General features: G+C 45.6%; 2 protein-coding genes across 10 annotated transcripts in view; one reads left to right on the top strand and one right to left on the bottom strand.

Moving 5' to 3' along the window:
• The window catches only part of IQCK (IQ motif containing K), a 61,165-nt gene that overhangs the window by 17,720 nt on the left and 18,076 nt on the right, over positions 1 to 25,369 (bottom strand). For 5 of the 7 annotated variants that reach the window (XM_039360410.1, XM_039360413.1, XM_039360411.1 and 2 more), the window contains exons 8-9: positions 24,245 to 24,356; positions 21,696 to 21,841 (exon numbers count right to left, since the gene is read on the bottom strand). In XM_039360410.1, coding sequence (XP_039216344.1) covers positions 21,696 to 21,841; positions 24,245 to 24,356 — 258 coding nt within the window. Of the gene's footprint in view, positions 1 to 19,810; positions 20,168 to 21,695; positions 21,842 to 24,244; positions 24,357 to 25,369 lie in introns of those variants that run through there. The other 2 variants (XM_039360408.1, XM_039360414.1) reach the window with 1 other exon arrangement.
• GPRC5B (G protein-coupled receptor class C group 5 member B) lies at positions 350 to 16,510 on the top strand. 3 transcript variants are annotated; one of them, XM_039360407.1, is made up of 4 exons: positions 350 to 394; positions 8,760 to 9,773; positions 12,707 to 12,819; positions 14,660 to 16,510. In XM_039360407.1, exons 2-4 carry the CDS (start codon positions 8,768 to 8,770, stop codon positions 14,702 to 14,704), a joined length of 1,164 nt encoding a protein of 387 aa, XP_039216341.1. In that variant the 5' UTR covers positions 350 to 394; positions 8,760 to 8,767; the 3' UTR covers positions 14,705 to 16,510. The 3 variants fall into 3 exon arrangements, with proteins under 3 accessions (XP_039216341.1, XP_039216340.1, XP_039216339.1); XM_039360406.1 differs by lacking the exon at positions 350 to 394 and adding an exon at positions 1,037 to 1,230; XM_039360405.1 differs by lacking the exon at positions 350 to 394 and adding an exon at positions 4,112 to 4,238.

Genomic DNA, 25,369 nt, shown 5'->3' with positions numbered 1-25,369 from the left:
TGGTTGCGCAGCAATCCATGAGGACTTGGCACTCAGATCCAGGAGACACTACACTACACACACACACACACACACACCCTAATCATACTCTCCCGAAAGAGAGGCTGGCTGCAAAACCAGAGGGAAGTGAAAGTATTCTGGTGCCTGAGAATAACGACAGCTTGCATTCGCACACGCATTCTCCTTTCTTGGTGGCACTCCGACGTCAGGCTTCCCTGCACCTGAAGGCAGGACAAGAAGTAACGGACGGAAACTAATCAAGGAGAGAAGCCACCTAGAACAGGAGGAGTTTCTTGACAATTAACCAGTGGGACGGAAGTTGCCTCCAGAAGTTGTGGGGGCTCCAGCACCGAAGGTTTTGAGAAAGAGACTGGACAACCGTTCGTCTGGAATGGTATTTCAGGGTTTCCTGCCTGAGCAGGGGGTTGGACTAGATGACCTCCGAGGTCCCTTCCAGCTCTCTTATTTCTGTTATTTTGGATCATTCTCGGGGCTTGCAAATGTACGGAACCTGAATGGAATAGAGAAAATAGAATAGAACAAAATAGAATACAGAAGGAGAATAGAATAGAATAGAATAGAATAGAATAGAATAGAATAGAATAGAATAGAATAGAATAGATGCAATGGGGAATGGAATGGAACAGAATGGAATGGAATTATTAGAATTAGAATTATGGAATAGAATAAAGCTGGAAGGGACCTTGGAGGTCTTCTAGTCCAGCCCCCGGCTCAAGCAGGAGAACCTATACTTGATCGGGGTCAATCTGGGTTAATCTCCCAGAGTCTCAACTTGGAAAATGACATTGATCTGGTAACCCGGGTCGCGGAAGGTGGGGGGGGGGGGCTTTCCCTGTGAAGGCAGCCTTGGGGATGCCTATATTTCTCCACCCGGCTCGGGAGCCTTTTCCTGGCCAGCTGGGGGCGCTGCCGACCGCAGCACCCCCGAGAGGGCGGGGCAGGGAGGCGGGGCTTGGGCGGGGCCTCCGGGACAGCCCTCCCCGGCTGGGAGGGGAGGGCGCAGAGCCGAGGGGCGAGCGGGGCCGGCCGGGCACTTGGCGACGGCTCGGAGGCTGCAGCAGCGCGGCCGGTTGCGCCGCTGGTTCCGTTCTATGAGCCCGGCCGGGGCTGTGGCGCCGAGCGTCCGGCTGCCCGTGGCCCAGGGGCCGGCGTGACCGGCGGGGGGCTGCGCAACGGCCAGCCGGCCGAGGAGAGACGGAGGCAGGCCGGGTGAGCGGGGGCAGGCCGGGCTCGGTCCCCGGGATCGCAACTTCGGAGCCTTGGGGGGGGGGCGGGGGGGTCCTTCAGTCCCGCGCGCGCTAGCAGCGACGGCTCCGGGAAGGCGAAGACCGGGCGAGGGTCCCGAGTCCCACCCGGGAAGGCGGGGGAAGTGGGGAAACCCCCCTCGGGGGGAAGGGAGGGATCTGTTGCCCCCTCCCCAGCCGCCGGATGGACTTCCAGCTCTGGCGATGCCCGTCGCTTCGGCCGCGGAGGATGGAGTCTAAGAAGGGCGAGAGAAGCGGGCTTCAAAGTGGGGATGATGGGCGTTGGAGTTTGGTGCAGCCGCCGGGAAGGGGGAGGGAAGCTGGCTTTAAAGTGGGAGGGGGTGATGGGTCCTGCAGCCTGGCGCGGTCGCCGGCAAGAGGGAAAAAAGCTGGCTTCAAAGTGGGGATGATGGGTCCTGGAGCCTGGCGCGGTCGCCGGCAAGAGGGAAGGAAGCTGGCTTTAAAGTGGGGATGATGGGTCCTGGAGCCTGGCGCGGTCGCCGGGAAGGCGGAGGCAAGCTGGCTTCAAAGTGGGGATGATGGGTCCTGGAGCCTGGCGCGGTCGCCGGGACGGCGGAGGCAAGCTGGCTTCAAAGTGGGGATGATGGGTCCTGGAGCCTGGCGCGGTCGCCGGGAAGGCGGAGGCAAGCTGACTTCAAAGTGGGGATGATGGGTCCTGGAGCCTGGCGCGGTCGCCGGGAAGGCGGAGGGAAGCTGGCTTTAAAGTGGGGATGATGGGTCCTGAAGCCTGGCGCGGTCGCCGGGAAGGCGGAGGCAAGCTGGCTTCAAAGTGGGGATGATGGGATCTGGAGCCTGGCCCGGTCGCCGGCAAGAGGGAAGGAAGCTGGCTTCAAAGTGGGGATGATGGGTCCTGGAGCCTGGCCCCGAAAGGGACTGGAGTGTCGCGGCAAGGCTAGGGACTGCGGAACGCCATGCAGACGCAGCCCGGCCTCTGGAGAAGCGACGGGGGAGGAGGGGAGGAAGCCCCCCTTCCCCGCCCCGGGTCTCGGTTGGGCTTGAAGGCGACCGCTCCTGGCCTCGCTGGCCCCGAAAGACGAGCGCGGAGCTCCCGGGCGCGCTTTGCAGTCGGATAAGCGGACGCTGAGTCCCGCGGCTTGCCTGGCACTGGCTCTCGGCTAAGAGCGCCTGACCGTGCGGGGCAAGCAGGCAGGCAGGCAGGCAGGCAAGGCTGACGAGCCTCCGGAGAGGAGGGATCGTGCTAAAAGACTCTTAACAATAACTTTCCACGACGGTTGCAAAGTGTTGCCGAAGGTCGGGGCTGAACGCTTTCCCCCCTCCGGAGAGTGAGGACTACAGCTCCCATCATCCCCGGGCAGACAGAGAAAGAGGCACCCAGCCCGCCTGGAGTTCCGACGGCCGGGTGGAGAAGAGATTGCGAATCGGAGACGCTTTGGCAGTGAAGGCGGCGAGGTTTCCAGTTAGCGCAGGGGTTCTCAACCTTGGCAACTTTAAGACTTGTGGACTTCAACTCCCAGAATTCCTCAGCCAGCAAAGCTGGCTGAGGAATTCTGGGAATTGAAGTCCACAAGTCTTAGGGGTTCTCAACCTTGGTAACTTTAAGACTTAAGCTTTGCTGGCTGAGGAATTCTGGGAGTTGAAGTCCACAAGTCTTAAAGTTGCCAAGGTTGAGAACCCCTGAGTTAGGGGGTGCTGGTGGAGGGGGGGGAGAGAGATTTGCAAGGATCTGTGGGGTTTGGGAGGGGGGGAGACTGGTCGTACTCCGAGGGGACCGGCTGCCCTCAGGAGCACCAGGGCGCTGCCAGGTCAGGCCCTCCATAAGTGGAGACTGGGAGCAGTTTCTACCTCTGCCCCTAGACCAGGGATCTGCCACCTTGACAGTTTTAAGACTGGTGGACTTCAGCTCCCAGAATTCCTCAGCCAGCTGAGCTATGCTACGCTGGCTGAGGAATTCTGGGAGCTGAAGTCCACCAGTCTTAAAGGGCTCAAGGTGGCAGACCCCCTGCCCTTAGACCAATTCCAGCTGCTGGGGAAAACAAAACAAAACAAAACGACAGAGCTGGAAGGGACCTTTGGAGGTCTTCTACTCCCACCCCCTGCTCAAGCAGGAAAGAGGTTTTTCAGGTTGTCAGCCTTTGGAAGGCACCACACACACACACACACACACACACACACACACACACACACATCATGAAACTGTCTATCTTTTGCCCACCTCCTCTCTAAAGTAGCTATTGGATTTTGACCCCGGCTTTCCGTGACAAGAACAGCTTTGAGGACTCCTCCACTCCCATACTAGGAGTGGAGAAGATCTGCTTTCTGGTGCTATAGAAGCCAATAAATCAATGGGGGGGGGAGGAACCCTCTAAATGGAAGGGGGAAGAGATGTAGCCATGCTGGCAGTTTTCATCCAACGGGTCCAGAGAGGACCTCAAATTGGAGCACACTGCTTGCAATCCTTGGGGGGGGGGTTGGTTTTGACTTCCCTCCCCACCTCTATTCGAAACAAATTTGGGTGATTATGCAGATTGCTCTGCCAGAAGAGATAACGCTTAGCCCTTGAAGATGAAGGGTTCCAGGTCTGACAGCAGCAGCAGCTGATTGATGTGGGTTGAAGTCTCTCTTGCTTGGATTTATTCTGATTATTCTTTTTGAAAAGCAGTTTGGCAAAGAGAGGGCCAAAAAGAAAGAGAATGGAGCCTTCCCCTCAAGAGGCGAGGACTGTAAAATAGAAGATGGATATGTGAAATGGTTAAGGAAGAAGGTGCAATGTTTGCGAGGTGGGGGGGGCGGGGGGGGGACAGCATCCTGAGGAGTTTTGCAGTCTTTCATAGCTGTGTTTGGAAACTTGCCTTGGATAAACCTTGAACCCACCCTGTCATATGTTCTATATCCAGTGGCGAACTTTTGAATTCCAGAGACTTCTCTTCCACAGTTTTGAGGTGTTGGTGTGTTGTTTATTCCTTCCACACCAAAGTGTCCTTGATGAAAAGGGTAAGTCAATGGGGGTTCAACCTTGGCAACTTTTAAAAGACTCGTGGACTTCAACTCCCAGAATTCCCCAGCCAGCTGAGTCGAAGTCCAACGAGTCTTAAAATTGCCAAGGCTGGGCACCCCTGATGTAAACAAACAAAGTTGTGTAGAAATATTGGAGGGGAAACAGTGTTTACCCTTCCTTGGGCCATGTTGGAAAAAATCAGAGTGTGTGCAAGCTCAGCCTATAGTAGAAAACAGCTTTTTTTTCCCTCCGACCGCCCAGACAGAATTCAAACTGGGGAGGGGGGGGGGGCAAGGAGGAAATCAATGTAAAGCATCCCATCTCAAGCTTTCCCGAGAGAGTTTTGCTTGGTAACAGAAAGAGGGTTAAATCCACAGAGTAGAGGTGTGGGAGAAAGAGGGATTTGGTCAGATATAGGACAGATGTAGAAAAGGGGAAGGTAAATATCAAGATACGTTGTGGTCAAGTGGAGAAAACAGAAGGGTTGTTATCTTGATGCAAAGCTGTGGGGGACGAGGGAGGTTAGAGAACTGGCCTGGGATATTTATTTATTTTGCATAGGGCATAGGACACACAGATTACGATAATAAAACTATATAGAAGGTATGCATCATATTATAGTATGTGTACGATGGAAATATGTAGTAAATTTGGGTAAGGTTTGAGAAAGAAAAAATTATATGTAAGTTAAAGTTAAAGTTTACATTTTGAAATGACAGTTGACTCCTAAGAAGAGAGTGGATGTTCTCTACATTAATGATCTAGGCTCTTTATCCAATTAAGGGTGGCATTTGCTGGTTGGAGACAGTCTGTTTATCCTCCCTAAGATAAAAGGAATGAGAAGCTGAACTGCAGATTCAGAAGGATCCCAAAGAGGTTGTGGGTTTGTCCAAGTAGAAGGTGTTGTTGACATAGCCTGGAGGAGAGACGACTTATGGATTTGTTCTTAACACTCCTCAGATCTGATCAAGAGAGACGGATCTGGGGAAAGAATCTCATTCGAGTAGAGGAGTAAACATGCTCAAGCCTCCCCCCCCCCAAACAGGCATTGTTTATCAAAAAACATAGATTGACCCGCTTATGCATGAAAGTTGAGAAGGGATGATGGACTTCTGGATTGGCACTGTTTGGGGAGAATACATTGTAAACCCTGCTGCTTTGGGTCAGGTGGTGGAGTGAGTTATGTGTTGGCTGTATGCACTTGTACCGAGCCTGGGTGGGTGGGTGGGGTAGGGAGGAGAGAGAAAACAAGATTTTGGCAGGCAGAGCAGCCACAGCTGGAGGTGGCGAGTGCTGAGTTAACTGGTTGCTTCTTCTTTGTATCAGGCTCCTAAAAACAATATTAAAAGGGGCGTTGGCTGCAGAAGCCGCTTTGCTTAACCTAGAGTGTGCTGAAATTCACAAGATTGGGCTGAAGCCGCTGGCTATCTGGGCCAGTTGTTGGCTCAACAGAAATCCAGTCATGCTGCATGCTCTTTGGGTCCTCCTCTGAATGATAATTTCATGCCAATTGCTCCTTAAAAAAAAAAAAGTAACCAGGAGAATGAAGAATACAGATTTAGGCTGTTGGTACAATTGTGAAGGTGCCAAAGCAATTTTACAGTTACGTGGCTATGAGAATAAGTCCTGGTTTCCATGCAAGACAGCTGTTCGGTTTCCCAAGGCCAGGTTGGACAGTTGTGGCTTCTGATGAACTTTTGATGGTGTCCTGTTGATATTATCCTTGGATCCTGTTGACAGAAAGGCACTGCAGCCCAGAATTATGGGTTTTGCTTTCCTTGAAAGTCCTGGGTCCAGCTCTGGTTTCTCCACTCAAAAGAATCAGTGACCAGTCCAGGTAAATCCCACTGATCTTGTTGGGCTAAGTCTGATACAAGTTTGCTTCCTGTGGTGGAGATCCAGATGGGAGAACATCTAGTCTTTCAACTGCTGAACAGTAGCCACTGCAGTATACGAATAGTTTCTCCACCTAGTGCGAACTCCCAAGTTTCCTCTATTAAAGTGGGATCTAGTAGGATCTAGGAGATGACCCTTCTCTGTTGTAGCACCTGTCCAATGGGATAGACTACTTCCTTGGATTCCATGGGCCTTGGCCTTGTATTAGGTCATGAAGCCATGGCTCTCCCCCAGTGGTGGGATTCAAATATGTGAACAACCAGTTCTCTGTGTGGATGCCACTTCCAGAAGTCCATTCTGGGCCTGGGCAACAAAAAATTTGCTACCAGTTCTGCTGAACTGGAGATCAACTCTAGAAGCCATGTTTTTTCCCAACCAGTGTCCACCATCCATAAGTGGAGTGCCTTCTCTCTGTGATGGAGACCGACTCCAGAAACCATGGTTTTCCCAACCAGTGTCCACCATCCGTAAGTGAGGTGCCTTCTCTCTGTGATAGAGACCAACTCTAGAAGCCATGGTTTTCCCAATCAGTGTCCACCATCCATAAGTGGAGTAGCTTCTCTCTCTGATGGAGACCAACCCTGAGCAATTTACGGCACTCCAACCTGGGCTCCAACTCTGGATCTCTGTACTCCTTAAAATCTGGTTCAATTCCAGAGCAGGCAGGAACTTAAAAGGCTGCTGTTTGGCAACCCATGAAGTGCAGGTGGCCTCTTGATTCTTACACAATCTTTGGAATGTTCCAGTTTGATTCACAGAAGGGTGAGCCGAGATGATTTTGTTATTCTCAGGAGTGCCAAAGGAAGATCTTTTACATGTGACAGTGGGCCTGCTATATTTGGGAGGTGGGGTGGGGGAGGAATTGATGACCAAACTCTACATCCCACTTGGATTCCAGTTGGAGTCAGGTCTTCTAAAAATACCCCCATGGCATTTTTCACCCGACTTCTGTCCCTCTGCATTCCTCCAAGCAGCAAAGGTGCAGTCTGCAGCATTATGATGCAGAAAGGGAGAAAACAAGTTGTGGCACTTATTTTTTTTTTTTTTTTTGCACGGCAAGCACAATGTCCTCATCAATTACAGTTCAGGAGCTGATGCAGACTGAGCTTTGCTCAGCTCTCTTTGTGCTCTGCCATCTCCCCCGAAGCTGATTCTTTTCAAAGGAGCTGGGAAGAAACTGGGCAGAATTCCCACTCGTTGCGATATTCCCTGGGGAAGGAGGGTGGGGGGTGGGAAATGTCAGAACTGCAGCAAAGGTTTCGGTTCTTGAAGTCAAAGTAGCATTTTTTTTTTTAACCAAATATTTCGCAGTAGTGCTGCAGTGATCGTCCAAAGCCCTCAATTCCTTGAGCAGCTGAAGCGTGGATGACGAAAACTCTTTCATTGTGGTTGTCTAGTTGTTAAGGTCCAGAAAGTCAACCCAAAGTCTTGGTGACCCCCCAGGAACAAGTCCCTGCAGTTTACTTGGCAATCTGAAGGTTGGCTCGTGGCAACTGGAGTTAGTGTTTGTTAGTTTGAGACATTTCACTGCTCAGAAATAAATAAATTTCCTGACGGTGAGGACAATCAACCATTGGAATAGCTTGCCATCACTGGAGATTTTTAAGAGGAAACTGGACATTCACCTGTCTGAGAGGGTGTAGGTTCTCCTGCTTTAGCAGGGGGCTGGACTAGAAGACCTCCAAGGTCCCTTCCAGCTCTATTCTATTCTATTCTATTCTATTCTATTCTATTCTATTCTATTCTATTCATTCCTATTTCTATTTCTATTCTATTCTACTCTACTCTACTCTACTCTACTCTACTCTACTCTACTCTACTCTACTCCACTCCACTCCACTCCACTCCACTCCACTCTAACCTAGTCAAAATAAACAAACAAGTAAGTAGCAAGTTAAGTAAATTATTTATAATTATTTATTAATTATTTTTAACTGGGCTCATAAATAAGTCCAGTTGCCAAGACTCAACCTTCAGACAACTTTACCTGGATGACTGAGAAGCTTCATCAACATATTTTTCTTGGCCATGTTTTCCAGAAGTGGCTTTCTAGCATCTTCCTCCTAGGGTTGAGAGTGAGTGACTAACCCGCCTGGTTTTTGCATCGAAGGCAGGACTAGAATTCCCAGTCTCCTGATATCTAATGAAGCACCTTTAATGGGTAGGCCAAACTGGCTCTCTCTGGAAAAACTAGGAATGTAGCATTTGCAGAAATCACTGACTGTTCGGAGGGAGGACCTCAATTTCCAGTTCATTGACAGTGAGCAGGTAACCCAGAGGTTGTGGAAGACAAAGAGTTCTCTACGTGGGATTTTCTACCTCAGAGGTGTCCAACTTGGGCAACTTTAAGACCTGTGGAACCTCAACTCCCAGAATTCCCCAGGGCTGGCTAGGGAATTGGGGAAGCGGAAGTCCACAAGTCTTAAAGTTGCCAAGGTTGGACGCTCTGTTTCTAAGTATTCTACATTTAATTTCCAGATTTCAGCCAATGCAGTCATACTGGCTTGGCCTTCTGGCAGTTCTAGCACCATCTTCTCTCAAAGAGGGGGGAGGGGAAATTGCCTAGGAGGAGGAATTAGCAGGTAAATTATCGTCTTCTGTTCTTTTCTTTTTGTTTCCAGGTAGAAAAATGTCTACTTTCCTTACAGTTGGCCTTCTCCTCCTTTTTGTGGTTGAGTATGGTTCCTCTGAGAACTCCAGTACTCCACGAGGATGTGGACTGGACCTCCTTCCTCAATACATTGCCCTGTGTGACCTGGATGCTATCTGGGGGATTGTGGTTGAGGCTGTGGCAGGCGCGGGAGTCTTGACCACGCTGCTCCTCAAGTTGATCTTGTTGGCCAGGCTGCCCTTTATCAAAGGCAAAGAGAAGAGGAGCCCGTTGGGCATCCATTTTCTCTTCTTTTTAGGGACCTTGGCGCTGTTTGGCTTGGCCTTTGCGTTCATTATCGAAGAGGACGAGACCATCTGCTCCATCCGCAGGTTCTCCTGGGGAGTCCTCTTCGCTGTCTGTTTCTCCTGTTTGCTCGCTCAAGCCTGGCGGCTCCGGAGACTTGTCCGCCACGGCAAAAGCCCATCTGGATGGCAGCTGGCTGGAATCGCTGTCTGCGTTGCGTTGGTCCAGGTCATCATTGCCACGGAGTGGCTGATACTGACGACTGTGAGGGAAGGAAAGCCGGCTTGCAATTACGAGCCAGTGGATTTTGCAATGGCCTCCATTTACGTGATGTTCTTGATGGTGGTCACCGCGTGTTTTTCCTTCTTCACGCTGTGTGGGAAATTTAAGAAATGGAAGAAGAACGGGGTGTGCCTTGTCCTCACCAGCTTCTTCTCTATCTTCATTTGGGTGGCTTGGCTGACTATGTACCTGTATGGTAACAAGGAACTGGGGAGAAGAGACCAGTGGCAGGATCCCACCCTTGCAGTGGCTCTGGTAGCCAATGGCTGGGTCTTCCTGATCTTCTATGCCATCCCAGAGGTTCACTGCGCCATCCTTCCATCTCAGCAAGAGAACACACCCAACTACTTTGACACTTCACAACCACGGATGCGCGAAACTGCTTTTGAGGATGACCTCCAGCTTCCTCGGAGTTACATGGAGAATAAAGCTTTTTCAATGGATGAACATAATGCAGGTGAATGTTTATTTGTTTAACATGGGACTGAAGATGCTTGTCATAAGTCGTAATCATGTGGAAAGTTTGACCAAATAAAAATTTGAGAATGGAATAAGTAGCAATGACTCAAAGCAGGAGGTGCTTGTAGGAGAAAAACAGGCATAGCCTAGGGGTGGAGTCAAGAGAGGAATCAGCCTAGAATCGTTACATTCCCATAAAATATCCAAGGCCAAACTCTTGAATTCTGTTGACTCTTATCTAGCGCCAAGTTAGTGCTTACTAATAGTTGACTAGAGAGCGTGTTGGCTCAACAGTTAAAGACGTTGAGCTTGTCAGCTGGAAAGCTGACAGCCTGGGTTCGAGACACAAGTGCCGCACAATGGGATGAAATCCCATTCTTGCCCCAGCTCCTGCCCATCTAGTAGTTCAAAAGCATGCAAATGCAAGTAGATAAATAGGTACCACTTCAGTGGGAAGATAACAGCGTTCCATGTGCTCTTGGTGTTTAGCCATGCTGGCTGCATGACCACCAAAAATGTCTTCAAACAATGCTGGCTTCCTCGGCCAAGAAAAAAAGATGAGCACAGCATCCTAGAGTCAAACAGGACTGGACAGGGAAAACTTTACCTTGATTAGTTGACTAGATTCTTGTGTATAGACATGAGCAACAAATCAGTTTAACTGGGACTTAGCTTGTGGTCCAGATTCTTCCAGCCTGGCACTGCCCCAGACATTGATGGTGTCATAACATCGTAACAATGCTTTCTCTCCTGGGATCTGGAATATAGATTCACTAAGTATCTCCTGATCTGCATAGCTATGAGTCTGAAGCTGCATTTTGTTCCCAGGCCTCTTTGTGATGAATTGCAATTTCCTGTCCAGTTTTCACCTTGAGTTAGACGCCATGCGTCATTCCTGTTTGGTGTGCAACGCCAGCTGGAATCCTTAATAGCCGTGTTGAGGAGAACAAGGCCCTCCCTATACCGTTGAACTACAATTTCCAGCATCCCTCAATTCTGGTCCTCCTAGTGGAATGATAGGAATTATAGTTCAGCAACATCTGGATGGGAACAGATCCAGCAGATTTTCTTTCAGGCTAATCGCTGTTCACTGGCACCGAGAAGATTTAACAGCCATTTGACTGCTTTCTCCTCCCCCCCCCCTTTTTTTTTCTTCCTTTTCCTTATTGAGAAAGATGGCAGAAATTGACAAGCTATAATACCGAGTCTAAAAGACTTATTCCTAAAAATAAAAATAAAAAACACCTGAATGTGCGTTTCCTTTTCTGCCTGCTGAATCAATATCCTTGCACACTCACAGTGTGCATCGTAGCAAGATGGTTTGATCTTAGTTCAATAAAGCAATAAAGCCACTGATTTACAGTATCCTGACATTTTCCCAAGGAGAGTAGAAGGCGTCAATAAAGTGGAGCAAACCTATCATTTGGTGCATCTTTGGCGTTTTTAAAAATCGTGCACCTTTGATAGATTCTTCTTCTTTTTAAATCTCACCTGCCACATTGAGCACACATGTCCAGCCAAAGCAGGCATCTGGAATAGTCAAAATTTATAAAAGAATCTAGGAATAAGATCAGTTCGACACTGTGGGCTTGACTCTAAAAGACAATGCTTCAGTGCTCCAGTGAGATGTCCCAATCTAAGCATGCTTAACTCATAGGAATAATTTGATTGTGTAGCAAAAGGGCAGGCAGAGCCTGGGGGGGTGGAGTCAAAAGAGTAATCAGCCTAGAATCATTATGTTCCCACAAATTTTTTTCACCACTGTTGTAACTTCAAACGGTTGTAAGTCAAGAACTTACCTGTCATCTCCTCCACTAATCTGCCTAATCAACTTTTCTTGTTTCCTAGATTAGTGGCCATCACTTAGGAAGTGCATTTCCCATGTTAACTAGGAACAGAGGAAATAATTTCCCAAGATTTACCTTTCTTTGGCTTCTGGTATTTTGAGAAAAACATCTCAAACGTTTCTGCCATCCATAATTCCCTATATCATTGTCAAGCGTGCCGTCTTTTGGACTTCTTTACAATTTGGGTTTCTAATGTTAGATACATTTTCAGCTGTCTCCCGTTGTCAGTTGAACAGAAGTATTACATATTTAATTATGACATGAAGCAAATTCTTTTACACCCAAGAAAAGATCTTGATAACGATTTGTGAAACCCTACATTCCTTGTGAAGTCACGGTTTAAAAACTAAACTTAAAAAAAAATTAAGTAGGTGGTTTATATTTATTCCTTCACATTGGCAGATATATTGCTCTTATATTTTTCTTCCCATTCAGCTTTAGATTTCTCTGTTGTTGAAGAAATATTTCAGCTTGTGGCAAATGTATAAGGCCTCACTTTGAGATGCCAGGTGGGAAAGATCAGTCCCACCCATGAAGGTCCAATGAATCTGACTTATTGCTATTTGTGCCTATGTACAGGAATATTCCCAACAACCCAAACACCTGCTTGAAATTAGATAAGAGTCAACGGAATTAAAGGAGAAATGGACTTAGTTCACTTGTGGCTATGTAAGGATTCTAGGCTAATCCCTTGTTTAACTCCACCCCCAGGTTCTGCTGTTCCTTATCCTATAGGTGGTGATCTACAGGTAGGGTTTAATTCCAGGCAGGATCTAGGCAGTGGTGGGATTCAAATATGTGAACAACCAATTCTGTGTGGATGCCGCTTCCGGAAGTCCTTTCTGGGCCTGGGCAACAAAAAATTAGCTACTGGTTCTGCCGAAGTGGTGCGAACCGGCTGAATCCCACCACTGGATCTAGGACACCTACCTGGAGTTAAAAATCCTATCTGTAGATCTCCACCTCACCTTAAAGCTGTCTATGGAGAGCTTCCATCCGCTTCTGCTTTTGTGTGTTTTTCCCCCTTAAATCACCTGTCCCTCTCCTTGTCTTCTTTCCCCATCTCTTTCTCGATTCTGCACAGCGCTACGGACGGCAGGATTTCGCAACGGCAGCTTGGGAAGTCGTGCAAGCGCCCCCTTCCGCAGCAATGTCTACCAGCCCACCGAGATGGCAGTTGTCTTGAATGGTGGGACTGTAAGTATCAAAATGGGATGCATAGAAGAAGCTGCCCCTTAGGGCAAAAGGCTCCACCACTGCTTTCTACTCATAACTTCCTTTGGTTGGATGCTTACTGATTATTGGGGAGAATGATGGGCGGGATGAGACTGGGATGCGGGAAGCTTCAACACCCAAGGATGCATGCAAGGGCGATTTTCAAATTCCATGTTGTCGAGCCACTCAAGTTTTTCTTTGCTAAGATTGTTGTCCAGGGACTAACAGAAAAATGCCATCTCCTCCCTTTTTGGGGAAGGGGGGAAAAATGATTTATCTTGTCCAATTTCCTCCTAGTTAAGTCAGTGAAAAAAATTTGGACCGCTTCACTTTTGCAATGTTCTTCTGGTCTGAGAAACTTGAGATGATGTCTCTAGGAAAGCTTCTTCGTCCATTAGCATTGACCCATTGCTCCTTTTCCCAACAAATCACCGCCTTGTGTTGTTGCTGTTGTTTCGCTGAACTACCATCCATTGGTGGTGTCTTTCCTTTAAATTTGTGTGGCTTTGCAACCAAGGGCCATTTCTCAAAGAGTTCCTACCCACCGTAGCCAAAATCCCTGATGCCAAGTTGATTGCTTCAAAAGATTAGGCAGCCCAACGGGAATCCTTATCTCCTTTGCGTTGCCTAAGGTCAGTGTTGATCGAGGAGCTGCCCAAATCGCTTGATCCTTTTTGCTCTTTACGTTCTTCCAGTTTTGTTGGCCCACCAATGATGCTCTCTCCCTCAGCTGCTTAACTGTCATGATCTGCTGCCAGGTGGCCTGCTTCAAAATGCCACTCGTTTTTGGCTTGTGCTCCATAGAACTTGGGTTTGTATTCTTTTAAGCCAACCCCTCCCTCCATAAGGCAATTTTGCATTTTTTTTTTTTCTTTGAGACTTGTTTTTGGGAGAGATGGGGAAAGGCTGATGTTGAAAAACATCCAGTTGATCTCCTTCCCAGCTTGATGCAGTCTGTTCCAGACCCATATCAGGAAGGATATTCGGTTCAGCCAACAGCAGAGGGATCTGACACGCAACTCCACGTTCAGAGGGTTTAAATCCCGAACCCTTTTCATCTCCCACCCGTGGTTGAGCTGATTTTATCGGCTAGCAGCTGCCTTTCTGAAACCCAGAAGCCTATTTGCAATTCTTGAGCCAAATCCCAGTGGGGTTTTTTTGGCAGGTGGGAAGTTGAAAATAGAGCAATGTAGGCAAGTTATGTGTTGCTCCCTCGTACAAGGGGTTTTGTCCTTTAGTAAGATTCAGGAGCTGAAAATGTCTGATCAATTCAAGGCAGTAGAAGCAGGCCGTGAAAATGGGAATCCGAGGGTTGTTTCATAACTAATGGAGGAAGAAGAAGAAGAGGAAGAAGAAAGAGTACATGTAGTCCTTGACTTACAACAGTCCATTTAGTGGCTGTTCAAAATTATAACCGTGCTGAAAAAAAGTGGTTTGTGACTGTTTTTCTCATGACAGTCACAGTATCTCTGCAATCAAAATTTGGATGCTGGGCAATCGAGTCATATTTTACGACGGTCGCGGCATCCCCCTTTTGTGACCTTCTGTCAGACCAAGTCAATAGGGAAGCCAGACATATTTAACAACCAGGTTACTAACTTAGCAACTGCAGAGATTCACTTCACAGGGAAGAAATGTAAAATGGGGCAAAATTCGCTTAACCACTGACTCGCTTAGCAACGGAAATTTTGGGCTCAACTGTGTGGTCGTAAGTCAAGGATTACATGTACCAGATCAAGTGCCCTGCAGGGCTTTGTAATGTGACTGTCTTAAAGCAGCGCTCAAAAATGCTTAATCCTGGATGTATTATCCTTATTTCCAGATTCCAACCGCTCCACCGAGTTACACGGGAAGACACCTATGGTGAAAAGCTTAGAGGTCATAAAGGAAGAGAGAGAGAGAATCCATTAACAAAAATTGATTGCCCCCCCCTCCCAAAAAAAGTGTGTTGTTTTCAGAGGGAGGAAAACCATGGGGGGGGGGCTGTGGAAGGTCCTAGAAAAACTGATAGCTCGGAGTTGTTCTCTCCTTTTTTTCTTTCTTTTGTTTTTAATAAAACGAATAAACGAAAACAGAAAAAAAAACATGAGCACTGTCAAATCGATAAGCTAAGCTACCAGGAGCCTCCAGGATGCAATAGAAGCTGACCGAATTTAAAAGTAGACCTAGGCGCATTCTTCTTTTTTAAAAAATAGAAAAAGGGAGGGGAGGAGAAAGGGATCGAGTAGCAAAATGAGAAGAAAGCGTTTGGTTAGAGAAAGTGGGAAGGCTTCGGAAGGGGCAGAATTATAGGAAGGCAAAGGTCTTTAATTCATGGAACCGTGCGTGATGCAGGAGTGTCCAACGTACAAGGGGTCTTTGCTACTCTTTGAACAGCATTCGTGGGGGGGGGAAGCCCACTTAAAGCAGGGGGGGGTGTCCCCAAACTTGGCCGCTTTTAAGACTGGACTTCAACTCCCAGAATGCTGGCTGGAGATTTCTGAGAGTTGAAGACCACCTGTCTTAAAGTGGCCAAATTTGCAGACACCCGGATTTAGAGCAGGGTTTTTCTCAAGCTTGGCCCCTTTAAGATGGGTGGACTTCATGTTGGCTGAGGGATTCTGGGAGTTGAAGTCCACCCGAAAAAGGCCGATTGAAAATAAGTTGTGGAGCTGCACTATGGAACCTCAAGCTATGGACAGGGTGCTTTCTCTTCACATCCAAGCTGCTGGTGCGAGCTTGTGGGGTTCCAGATCAGGCGGCAACAGTGACCCAAAGTCATTGGTGGCTTCGCAGGTACCGTCCAAGGTGCTTAAGCTCTTCTTGAAACCATAAGAGCTTTCACCCGGCTTCTCTTCTCCCAGAAGCAGAACAGAGCAGTTGACCATCAGGGTGTGCTTGGTAGGACCAAGGAAGCATCTGCCCTGCTTTCGTGATTGACCAAGGTCAAAGAGGGGCAAGGTCACACAGACTGTGTCTCCAGAGGGGAAAATGACTGGTGCCAGAGAAGTAGCTTATGTAGCTCAAGAGAAGGACCAGGAAGGGAAAGACAATCCATGGGAACGATCCCTCCATACTTCCCAAGATTTTTCACGAAAAGGAAAATGTATCTCAGTGGATCACCCAATGTATTATCCCCACTACGCATTTAACCCTGAGGTCCTTTGCGTGCCAGGAAATCCTCTCCACGGGACGAGCTTAAAATCTCCCAGTCTTCGCTCCCAACCCTAGTTGAACACTGAAGAGCTCGTGGACTGCAACCGTTTTTGTTTTTGTTTTTGCACATTGATTACCTTTTCTCGTGTGTATCTGGAACGTTGGGTTATTATTATTGCTATGATTTGATTGCTTTCATCTGGATGTGGGGAATCTCTTGCCCGCCCGCCCCGCTCCTTTGCCACAATGCCCTAATTCTTTCTGCCTTTTCACATTGCTATGATTTCACTGATGTTTGGCGAAGCATTCCTTTAATGGGTGAGCATTTTAAAGCCTATCAAGCATGTAGATTTGTCATTTTTTACATTCGGCTGGCTAGCTAGCACCTGCTTTCTGCTTTCCTAGAGACTAAAAAAAAAAAAAAGCAAGTGTGATTTGCTTGGTTAAGGTGTGTGTGACTCTGTGTGTGCGAGAGATAGAGAGATAGAGAGAGAGAGAGAGAGAGAGAGAGAGAGAGAGAGAGAGAGAGAGAGAGAGATCAATAAAACCAGGACGGTATAAAATATCTCAAAAGGATGGAGGGTTTTGGGGTTTTTTTTCACTTGTTCTAAAAAGATTTGCTTTTTAAATGGGCAACTGACAGTGATAACAGAAATAAGATTGCTGAATTCTTCAGATTTGCAAAGCTGATCACAGGTTCTTAGAAAAGAAAATGAAATGTAATTAATTGGTGTGTTTGAGGATTTTTTTTTTTCTTCTTCTTCACGTCCGCGGTTTTTAATTTATCTAATTCTATCGATTCCATTCTGCTTGTTAATGTACCCAACCTCGCTGTCTGGGTAATATATCTGTAGGGAATAAGGGGCTAAACTGTCTAAATGCTTTTTTATATTATATGTCAGTTCCTTGCACTCAGAACTGTCCATATTCAAATGATGCATTCTGTCTTCTCAGGAAAGATTCTAAATGAATCTCTCTCTGGCGTGCTAATTTTCTATATATAAATACTAGCATTAGGAATAATAATAATAATAATAACAATAATCATATATATATATATATATATATATATATATATATATATATATATATATATATATATATATATATATATATGATTATGTAAGGGCATGCCATTATGTAATATACCCTGAACCGAGAATTATTCTGAAAATCTTAGATATTGGCTATAGCGCTAGCAAAGGATCTCTTTTACTTATAAGTGGTCCTAAAGTCAGTCTTTATTCAGAAATAGGGAAATAAACTCCTCGTCCCATCAAATTTGGTGCACTTTAATGTTTTGCTAACATTAAAACTTTGGGGGTTTTTTTCTTCCTGTTAAGAACTGCTTTCTTTCTTTATGATTTTCTTTATGAGTCTTGTTGCTATTTGGCAGAAGGAAGGGCTAATAAAACTCTGTTATAAATTTATGTATCCGCTCTTGTCAGCTTTGAATCTCCTTGTTTGGTGTGAAAAAAGCAGAGTGTGAAAAACCTTGAAATAAATGTGATGGTAGATGCCACGTTGATGCGCTGTACAAGGCACAATGTTGGCATCACTTCTGTCATAACCTGGATTATTTAGGAGTGTAACTGGTGCAAAACGAGACAGTGTGTGACACACACTTTTCTTTGTTCCATGACTTCTTGTCGCCATAATCATTTTAGCAAGTTTAGTCTTTTTTAAAAGAATTGCCGAGCAGGTAACGGCAATAATTTTTGTGTCCCACAAAGGTTTACCTATAAGAGGAAAAAACTGCAATATTGTGTTCCAGGAATTTGCAAAATTTTATTTGATGCAAATCTTATTTCATCATGTAAGATTGTGAGAAAATGGGATGATTTGCTGTTCTCCTAATCTTTTTTAAAGTACAAAGCAATATTTTTAATAAGAGGGACGTTCCTAAAAAAATGTAAAATTTAACTGTGTGTGGCTGCTTCACATACACAGTTGGCACTTTGCTATGGATTTGTGCATGACAGAGGTTTGATACGTGTGAAAATGGGGTTTTGAAGCTATTTTTGTTACCAAAATGCATATGATGAACTTGCATTAAACGGTTGGAATTAATTAATTTTCCCAGTTGAATGTGGACAATAGGAGGGAGGGAGGGAGGAAGAGAGACGAAACTGTGTGGTTTTTAACTGGAGGAAAAGACTATTTTTTAGAAAATTCTGAGGTTGTCCAATTTGTGTTTATTTTTTTCTTTTAGACAAGGAAGGATTTAGCAGTCCTACTTCCCGTTAAATCAATGGCAGTTTGGGAGCTTAAAGACAGGGCTGGATCTTGGAAACCCAGGACCCCTTCTAACCTCTCCTGTGAACCTGGGCCATGTCTCCTAGTGGTGGGAGGTGTGCCAATAAAATTATAAGAAGGGATTATTATTTTCTTGAACTATTATTATCATTATTATTAGTCAGCCTGTGGTTTCTGATGTTTGTTGCTCCTGCAACTCTTCACCCAAAACGCCTCTGTTAGAAACCTTTTAAAAGGCACCCTTGTGTTGAGTTGTATCTTTGTTAAAAAGTTACAAAAAAGTTGTATGTTTGCTTTCGGTCAAAAGTTGTGATGACTGTAGAGCATCTGGGGAGGCACTTGACACACAGGAAGCTAAACCACCTGGATTTCACTGTAGCTTGCTTTGGAAAGCATCAATGTTATTCTGTGCTTTGTGATTGTTGATTAATGTAACTAGAAATATACAGCCACTCCCCCAGCATAGAAAAGCAGGGTAGAACGCAATTTATACTGAAATTGCGGGAATGAACTGGATCAAATTCCCCCCCCCCGGCAAATTGGAAAGGAACATTTTGATTGACAGATGGCAGTCCGAGCATTGCTGTGTTGTTTGGCACAAGTGGTGGCTTTTCATTGGACTTCCAGAATCGGGCTGAAAACATCCAATTGACCACCAGATGGCAGAAGAGAGATAGAGCTTTCTGAGCTCTTTGCAGCCATCTAGAGGATGTCTTGATCCTTGCAGCCCAGATTACGGAGCTCCGGCATCAAGCAGCAAATGCCACTCAGCAAAGGATTGAAGGAGAAAGTTGGGTAACGTTCTGTAAGCTTGCTTGCTGCCTTAGGTGGAGGATGGAAGGCCATTCTCTCCATGAGAAAGCATGATCTGCGACGAACAAAGTGGGAACACCACCTTGTTCCTTCTCTCTCAGGCTGCTTGCAAACTGCACCTCCTCAAAGCCGGTAGCAATCTTTCCAGTGACATTAAGCATGCTTCCGTTCTAGTAATCTCGGTGCATGATCTTAACTTCCTGTCAGCTGCACCCCTTTTCCACAGCTGAATAGCTTGGAGGGTCATGCATGAAATACACGGAGAACAGGGCTGGCCAATCAGAACCCAAGGAGGTTTCTGGCTTGATGTCACTGATGTTATCTCCATTTACATTCATTGCCTGTCAATTTCCATGAAGCGTTAGTTCTGTGGGGATCAGCTGGATAGTGAGTTTTTCCTTCAAGCTCAAGCTTGGCACTCTTCTGATGAGAGCAAAATTAGGAATCTTGGGACTCCCAGAGTTCTCAGGAACATTGACCACCCTGGTGGGGAATTCTGGGAATTAGAGTCCATGCTGTCATGGTTCTGAAAAGAAGCAGCTTTTCAAAGAACTTTGAGGCTTATTTACCTTAAAGAATCCTTTATTTTCTGCTTAGCTTCGGCACATTCAAAGTTAAGCCAAAAACTGAATCCTCCCTCCCCCAAACACCTGTAACAAAGCATAACTCACTCCTTCATTTTACAGTCATCAATCACATTCTCCAATTAATGTGAAGTATGAAGTGCCCCTCCTGTTACAGCTGACCTTGGCAACACGGTGCTCAGACATATTTTCCCATCCACTAGGCTAGTATTATCTGCTTTAACTCTAGAAGTGCTATACAGGCTAAATAAAACAGGTTTGCTTCTTCATATATGGCAAGCAAGAACATCCAATGTTAGCAGTCTTGACACATGCATCTGAAGGGTGTCCAAGCTGGGGAAAGAGAGTTCCCCCATCATGGCCAATGTTTGAGAAGGCCTGGACTTCCATGTCTGTTATTGTAGAATGACTGTAGGTCCCCAGGAGACATGATCATCTCCAGGCTAAATCCTAAATTAAGTAAGATGTCTTCCAATACTAGCGGAAATCTACTTTTTGGGAACATCGTTGCTTTGGCTAATTTGCTGCTCGAAGCTTTCGTTCTAACCCAAAACAGCAGAATCAGAAGCAAATGTAGCTTTGATTAGGAGATTTGAAAATATATATTTATATATATACATTACAATTTGACTACTCTACTAGCCTATCAGATAACCCAACCGGTGCTTTTTAATTAAATGACAAGTGCTCTCTTCTTCTTTTGATAATATATGTAAATATTTATTAAATGTATTAATGTGCATTTTTATAATATTCTCCCCTTCCCTATCCTGTTTGACTGTTGCGTACCATGTCATATTCTACATCTCTAGAAGGTTTTTGAGACAATCAGTTGTGTACCAATATGGACTGTACATAAAGAGATATGGAATTTAAACTAAACAAAAATGAGAGTTGTAAAGCCTGGGCAGATAGATACATTTTATTTTCAAAATGCTGTTCTTAATGAAGAAAATTAAAAAAAATAAAATAAAAATAAAAAAAATAAAATAAAAGAATTACTATTTACTTACAATGGCCTGGTCATTATTTGTTTTTGTTTTATTTTGTTTGGCTGAAAAGCTTTTGTGTGTCAATGTTTGTGTGACGGGTACAGTTCAATGAATACAGCTGCCATCGGCCCAAATTGGGTCCCAAGAGATCCTTTTTTGATCCTTTCATCTGCTAATGCTTCTAGAACTGACGGGGGTGTGTGGAAGAAAAGGACTTTGCATATTGCTCGGCGTAAAGCTCTTAGGGTGTTTTTCATAACACGTTTGCTAATATTTAAAGAACACGTTCTCGGCGAGCGCGTAAGATGGTTACAAACCAAATGGACAGACTGGCTTTGGGACACGTTCCGGATGACGTTGAAATGGTTAGTAAGGAGAACACGTTCCCTACGCAGCCATCGGTGTTTGCATTTCCCAAACATTTTGATCTCAGGACCCCCTTTGAATTCTTATAAATGCATCACTTTGGTTTATAGGGGTTATATCTATGGATATTTACTGTATTAAAATGAGACCAAATTTGGTATCGTGGCGAAGGGACCAGGCTAGGAGCCAGGAGATGGTGAGTTCTAGTCCCGCCTTAGGCATGAAAGCCGGCTGGGTGGCTTTGGACCAATCACCAGGAGATGGTGAATTCTAGTCCCGCCTTAAGCATGAAAGCCGGCTGGGTGGCTTTGGACCAATCACCAGGAGATGGTGAATTCTAGTCCCGCCTTAGGCATGAAAGCCGGCTGGGTGGCTTTGGACCAATCACCAGGAGATGGTGAATTCTAGTCCCGCCTTAGGCATGAAAGCCGTTGGGTGGCTTTGGCCCAGTTACTCTCCCTCAGCCTAACCCACCTCATAGGATTGTTTTTGTGGGGTAAACAGGAGGAGGAAGATGCGTTGGTTATGTTCATCGCCTTTTATATTTATAAAAATAATAAAAGTGGGATACAAATAAATAAAATGTTTCTTGCCTATTTTGGTCAAGGACACCTCCCTCATGTCCCACACCAGCAAGCAGAGGATTTGGGGCCCAGAACCCATCATTCTGAAGAATATGACTTTATAATTAAAAGAGGCTGATGCATCCTACCTGCAATGAATTCTCTGCAAGCTTGGAGTTGCTTAGCTGGTCCTTATTAATCTTTGCTTTGACTTCAGGTGTCTTTGACATTCCCGCCATTATAGTTTTTGAGTGAGTTGGACTGGGCTCCTCAGAGTCTTCCAGTTTGGTTCCCACTGGAAAAAAAATAATACACATTTTTGGTTTATGTTATTAAACCAACATTTTCGGCTCTCCAAAAAACTGAAAACATTCGCCTGCAGATGTTTAAATGAATACAGAATGGGTCAAGAATGAGTAAAATGCCATTAAGGTGGGCTCAATTCTTGGCGACTCCTTAAATCAGGGATGTCCAACCTTGGCAACTTTTAAGACTTCAGCTCCCAGAATTCCCCAGCAAGGCTGGCTGGGCAGTTCTAGGAGTTGAAAGACCACGAATTTTAAAAGTTGCCAAGATGAGACACCTCTGTTTTAGAGAGTCACACTGCTATAAAGTTTGAAAAGACTCATGCTCGGCATTAATCAGTGGTGGGATTCAGCTGGTTCGCACCAGTTCAGCAGAACCGGTAGCTAATTTTTGGTTGCCTGGGCCCAGAATGGACTTCCGGAAGCAGCATCCACGCAGAGAATCGGTGGTTCACCTATTTGAATCCCACCACTGGCCTTAATGTATGTTTGCAAAGCATTTGAACGGAATGTACTTTGCCCCAACTAAGTAAGACTTATTATAGCTTTGTATGATGCATGAATCCAGATAAAGGTGCCTTTTTTTAAAAAAATAAAAATCCCCAGTAAGAACTTGCTTTTCAGACTTACTACGATCTTCTGGATTTGGCTGCCTTTCAAAGTCCAACTTCAAAGACACCTACACATGTATAAACCCACAAGGAGAGAATGTGGACCCCTCTATGGGGCTGTGGCGTTTGGAGTCCTGCATTCTCAGCTGTTGCTGACCAGATCAAATGTCCGTGCCCTCTCTGGCACCTGATTGGCACTGGATGCAAACACACATTTTAATATCCAGACTCACACAAGGCGCAGGGTGGTGTGGCTTGATTATGAAAGGATGGTTCATGATTTTGTATGCGTGTGGATGGCAGTCAGAGGCCAATCCAAAACAACAACAACAACAAAAACAAATGAAAGGCTATCATTTGGTATAAAGCAGGCGTGTCCATTCAACTTTAAGACTTGTGGACTTCAACGCCCAGAATTCTCCAGCCAGCATGGCCGGCTCAGGAATTCTGAGCGTTGAAGTCCACGAGTCATAAAAGTGCCAAGGTTGCCTAGCCCTGGGATAGACAATTATTAGACAGACTTCAGCCTCCACAATTCCCATGCAGGATACCTCCTTTAGGAAGATCGTAGTATTTGTGAACTAGGAGAAGAATCTCAAGCATTCAATCAGGAGAAAGTTGCGCACTTCTGCCAAAGCAGACACATGCCCATTGATTGGTTTCAACCCTGAACTACGAAGTTTTGGGAAAGAGAATGCTAGCTTTTGTGCACATTTTGAATGAAGGCTGCTGTTTGCAAAGGACAGATGTGCCATTGTCTGGGTGGTGTGGGGGGAGAAAAAAACCCTGAATAAACAATTTTGTTATCATGTGATGGGCCCCAGAGAGGCAGGCTTTATGAAATCCCCCACAAAGTTCAGCCTTTGGTCTGCCAACTCATGGTGAGTAAAAAGTGCTTTTGAAAAAAGGACGGCTCTTTTAAACAAACACAGACCAAGCAAAGGGGAAATATTTTTTCTCTTTATCTGATCATGTGAGAGGGGATTTTTTTTTTTTTTTTTTTTTGCAAGTTGAGGAACGGGGAACCTTTGCATCGTGGCCATGACTTCAGGAAGAACCAGAGGGCTCAAATAAATGGTGAGCGAAGATATCTGGGTTTGGGACACAAGGACTAGTTGTCTTCGCATAACCATGCTGGCACACAAGGGGTGGACATCAAGTGCTATCACGATGTCCCTTCTATGCAAGGGATGAAAAACATGTTTGGATAGGTCGAAAAAAAGAAAGGACAAAACATCTTCTAAGCCCTTTTTTTCATGCAACCCATACTGGTTTCTTTCAAGACTGCACCTTTAAATTGCAAGAAAACTTTACAGATTCCTAGGGCAAGGGTAGGCAACCTTGGCTCTTTTATGACTCATGGACTTCAACTCCCAGAATTCCTGAGCCAGCCATGCTGAGGGGAAAGGGAGAGGTTTCCAAGCTGAGCCATGCTGGCTCAGGAATTCTGCGAGTTGAAGTCCACGAGTCAAAAAAGAGCCAAGGTTGCCTATCCCTGTCCTGGGGAAACAGATATGGAGAGATTGAGGGGGGCAGGAAGGAGGGGTCTATTTCTGAGCAATATTTTTCTCTAGTTAGATAGTGGTTGATTTTTTTCGTCTTCTTCTTGATTGCAAATCTTTCACTTATGCACAAGAGCTGCATTTCCTAGCGGGCACCGTAATCCGATGCCGTCTTAACATACACCGTTGAGAAAAGCTGAACTGACCTTATCAATCAGCCTAAACATTTTTCAGTTGTGACACCGACAGCTTGAGAAGAAACCATTTCAGCCCTAGTTACCTTTCTTTTCTTGATTGGCCCAGAATTCCCGTACGCGTTTGTTAATGTTCTTTGTCTCCCTCAAATGTTTTTGCCACTGGCGTAATTCCTGGACTTCAGAATCGCAACGGACCTAGAAATGGGAAACATACGTGTCTGGGTAAGAAAGTCTGGAGGTATCTGTTGAGTCAATCTCAAAGGTGCTTTTTCAAAAGGCAAATGGACTATGTTTTTTTCTTTGAAGAAGATGAAGAAGCTTCATCAGTTCTGATCAGATGGCGGTGGGGGGAACGTAAGGGTAGCAGAACTAATCCATCCTCCCCACCATCCAGCTAAAACTGATGAAGCTTCTTGCATGAGGAAAAAACATAGTCCGGCTGCCTTTTGAAAAAGCACTTTTGAGACCAACCATGACCTGGATGCCTGAGAATCTCCACAGACATGTTGAGCCGATATTAAATAGCATAATAATAATAATAATAATAATAATGATGATGATGATGATGTTGGAACGGACCTTGGAGATCATCAAGTCCAACCCCCTGCTCAGGCAGGTAACCCTATACCATTGTGGATAAATGGTTGTCCATTTATCCACAATAAAAACCTCCAGTGTTGGAGCATTCACTGCTTCTGGAGTCAGGTTGTTCCACTGATTAATTGTTCTCACTGTCAGAAAATTCCTCCTTAATTCCAGGTTGTTTCTCTCCTTGGTTAGTTTCCATCTGTTGCTTCTTGTCCTGCCTTCAGGCGCCTTGGAGAATAGCTTGACTCCCTCTTCTTTGGGGCAGCCCCTGAGATACTGGAACACTGCTATCATGTCCCCCCTCGTCCTTCTCTTCGTTAAACTAGACATACCCAATTCCAGCAACCTTTTCTTGACAACATGCTGTCAACTCCCCAAACTCAGTTCTCTATAGGCGACTGTTAAGTATTGTATATAGATTTAAAAAGCTGTGGAGATGCTTGGCCTGTATAATTGCCAAGAGTCGGACACAACAGAATGGAAAACATGATCATTGTTTAGGAATGACCAAAAGTGCTTTCTCAAAAGGCAACTGGAGTTTGTTTTCTTCCTTGAAGTTTCCTTTCTCATCCAAGAAGCTTCTTCAGCCCATGACTTCATGAGCTGAAGAAGCTTCTTGG

This window comes from Crotalus tigris, unplaced genomic scaffold (assembly GCF_016545835.1).
Source record: "Crotalus tigris isolate CLP2741 ecotype Arizona unplaced genomic scaffold, ASM1654583v1 scf7180000019173.45859301935:6455823, whole genome shotgun sequence".
Taxonomy (NCBI): Eukaryota; Metazoa; Chordata; class Lepidosauria; order Squamata; family Viperidae; genus Crotalus; species Crotalus tigris.
Note: the sequence above shows the minus strand (reverse complement) of the source record. Positions and strands in the feature narration are given on the sequence as shown.

Coding starts and splice junctions, on each gene's coding strand:
- GPRC5B (XM_039360405.1), top strand. CDS start 4,127: ATGTTCTATATCCAGTGGCGAACTTTTGAATTCCAGAGACTTCTCTTC. Junction 4,239..8,759: donor AAGTGTCCTTGATGAAAAGG/GTAAGTCAATGG, acceptor TTTTGTTTCCAG/GTAGAAAAATGTCTACTTTC. Junction 12,820..14,659: donor TTGTCTTGAATGGTGGGACT/GTAAGTATCAAA, acceptor CCTTATTTCCAG/ATTCCAACCGCTCCACCGAG.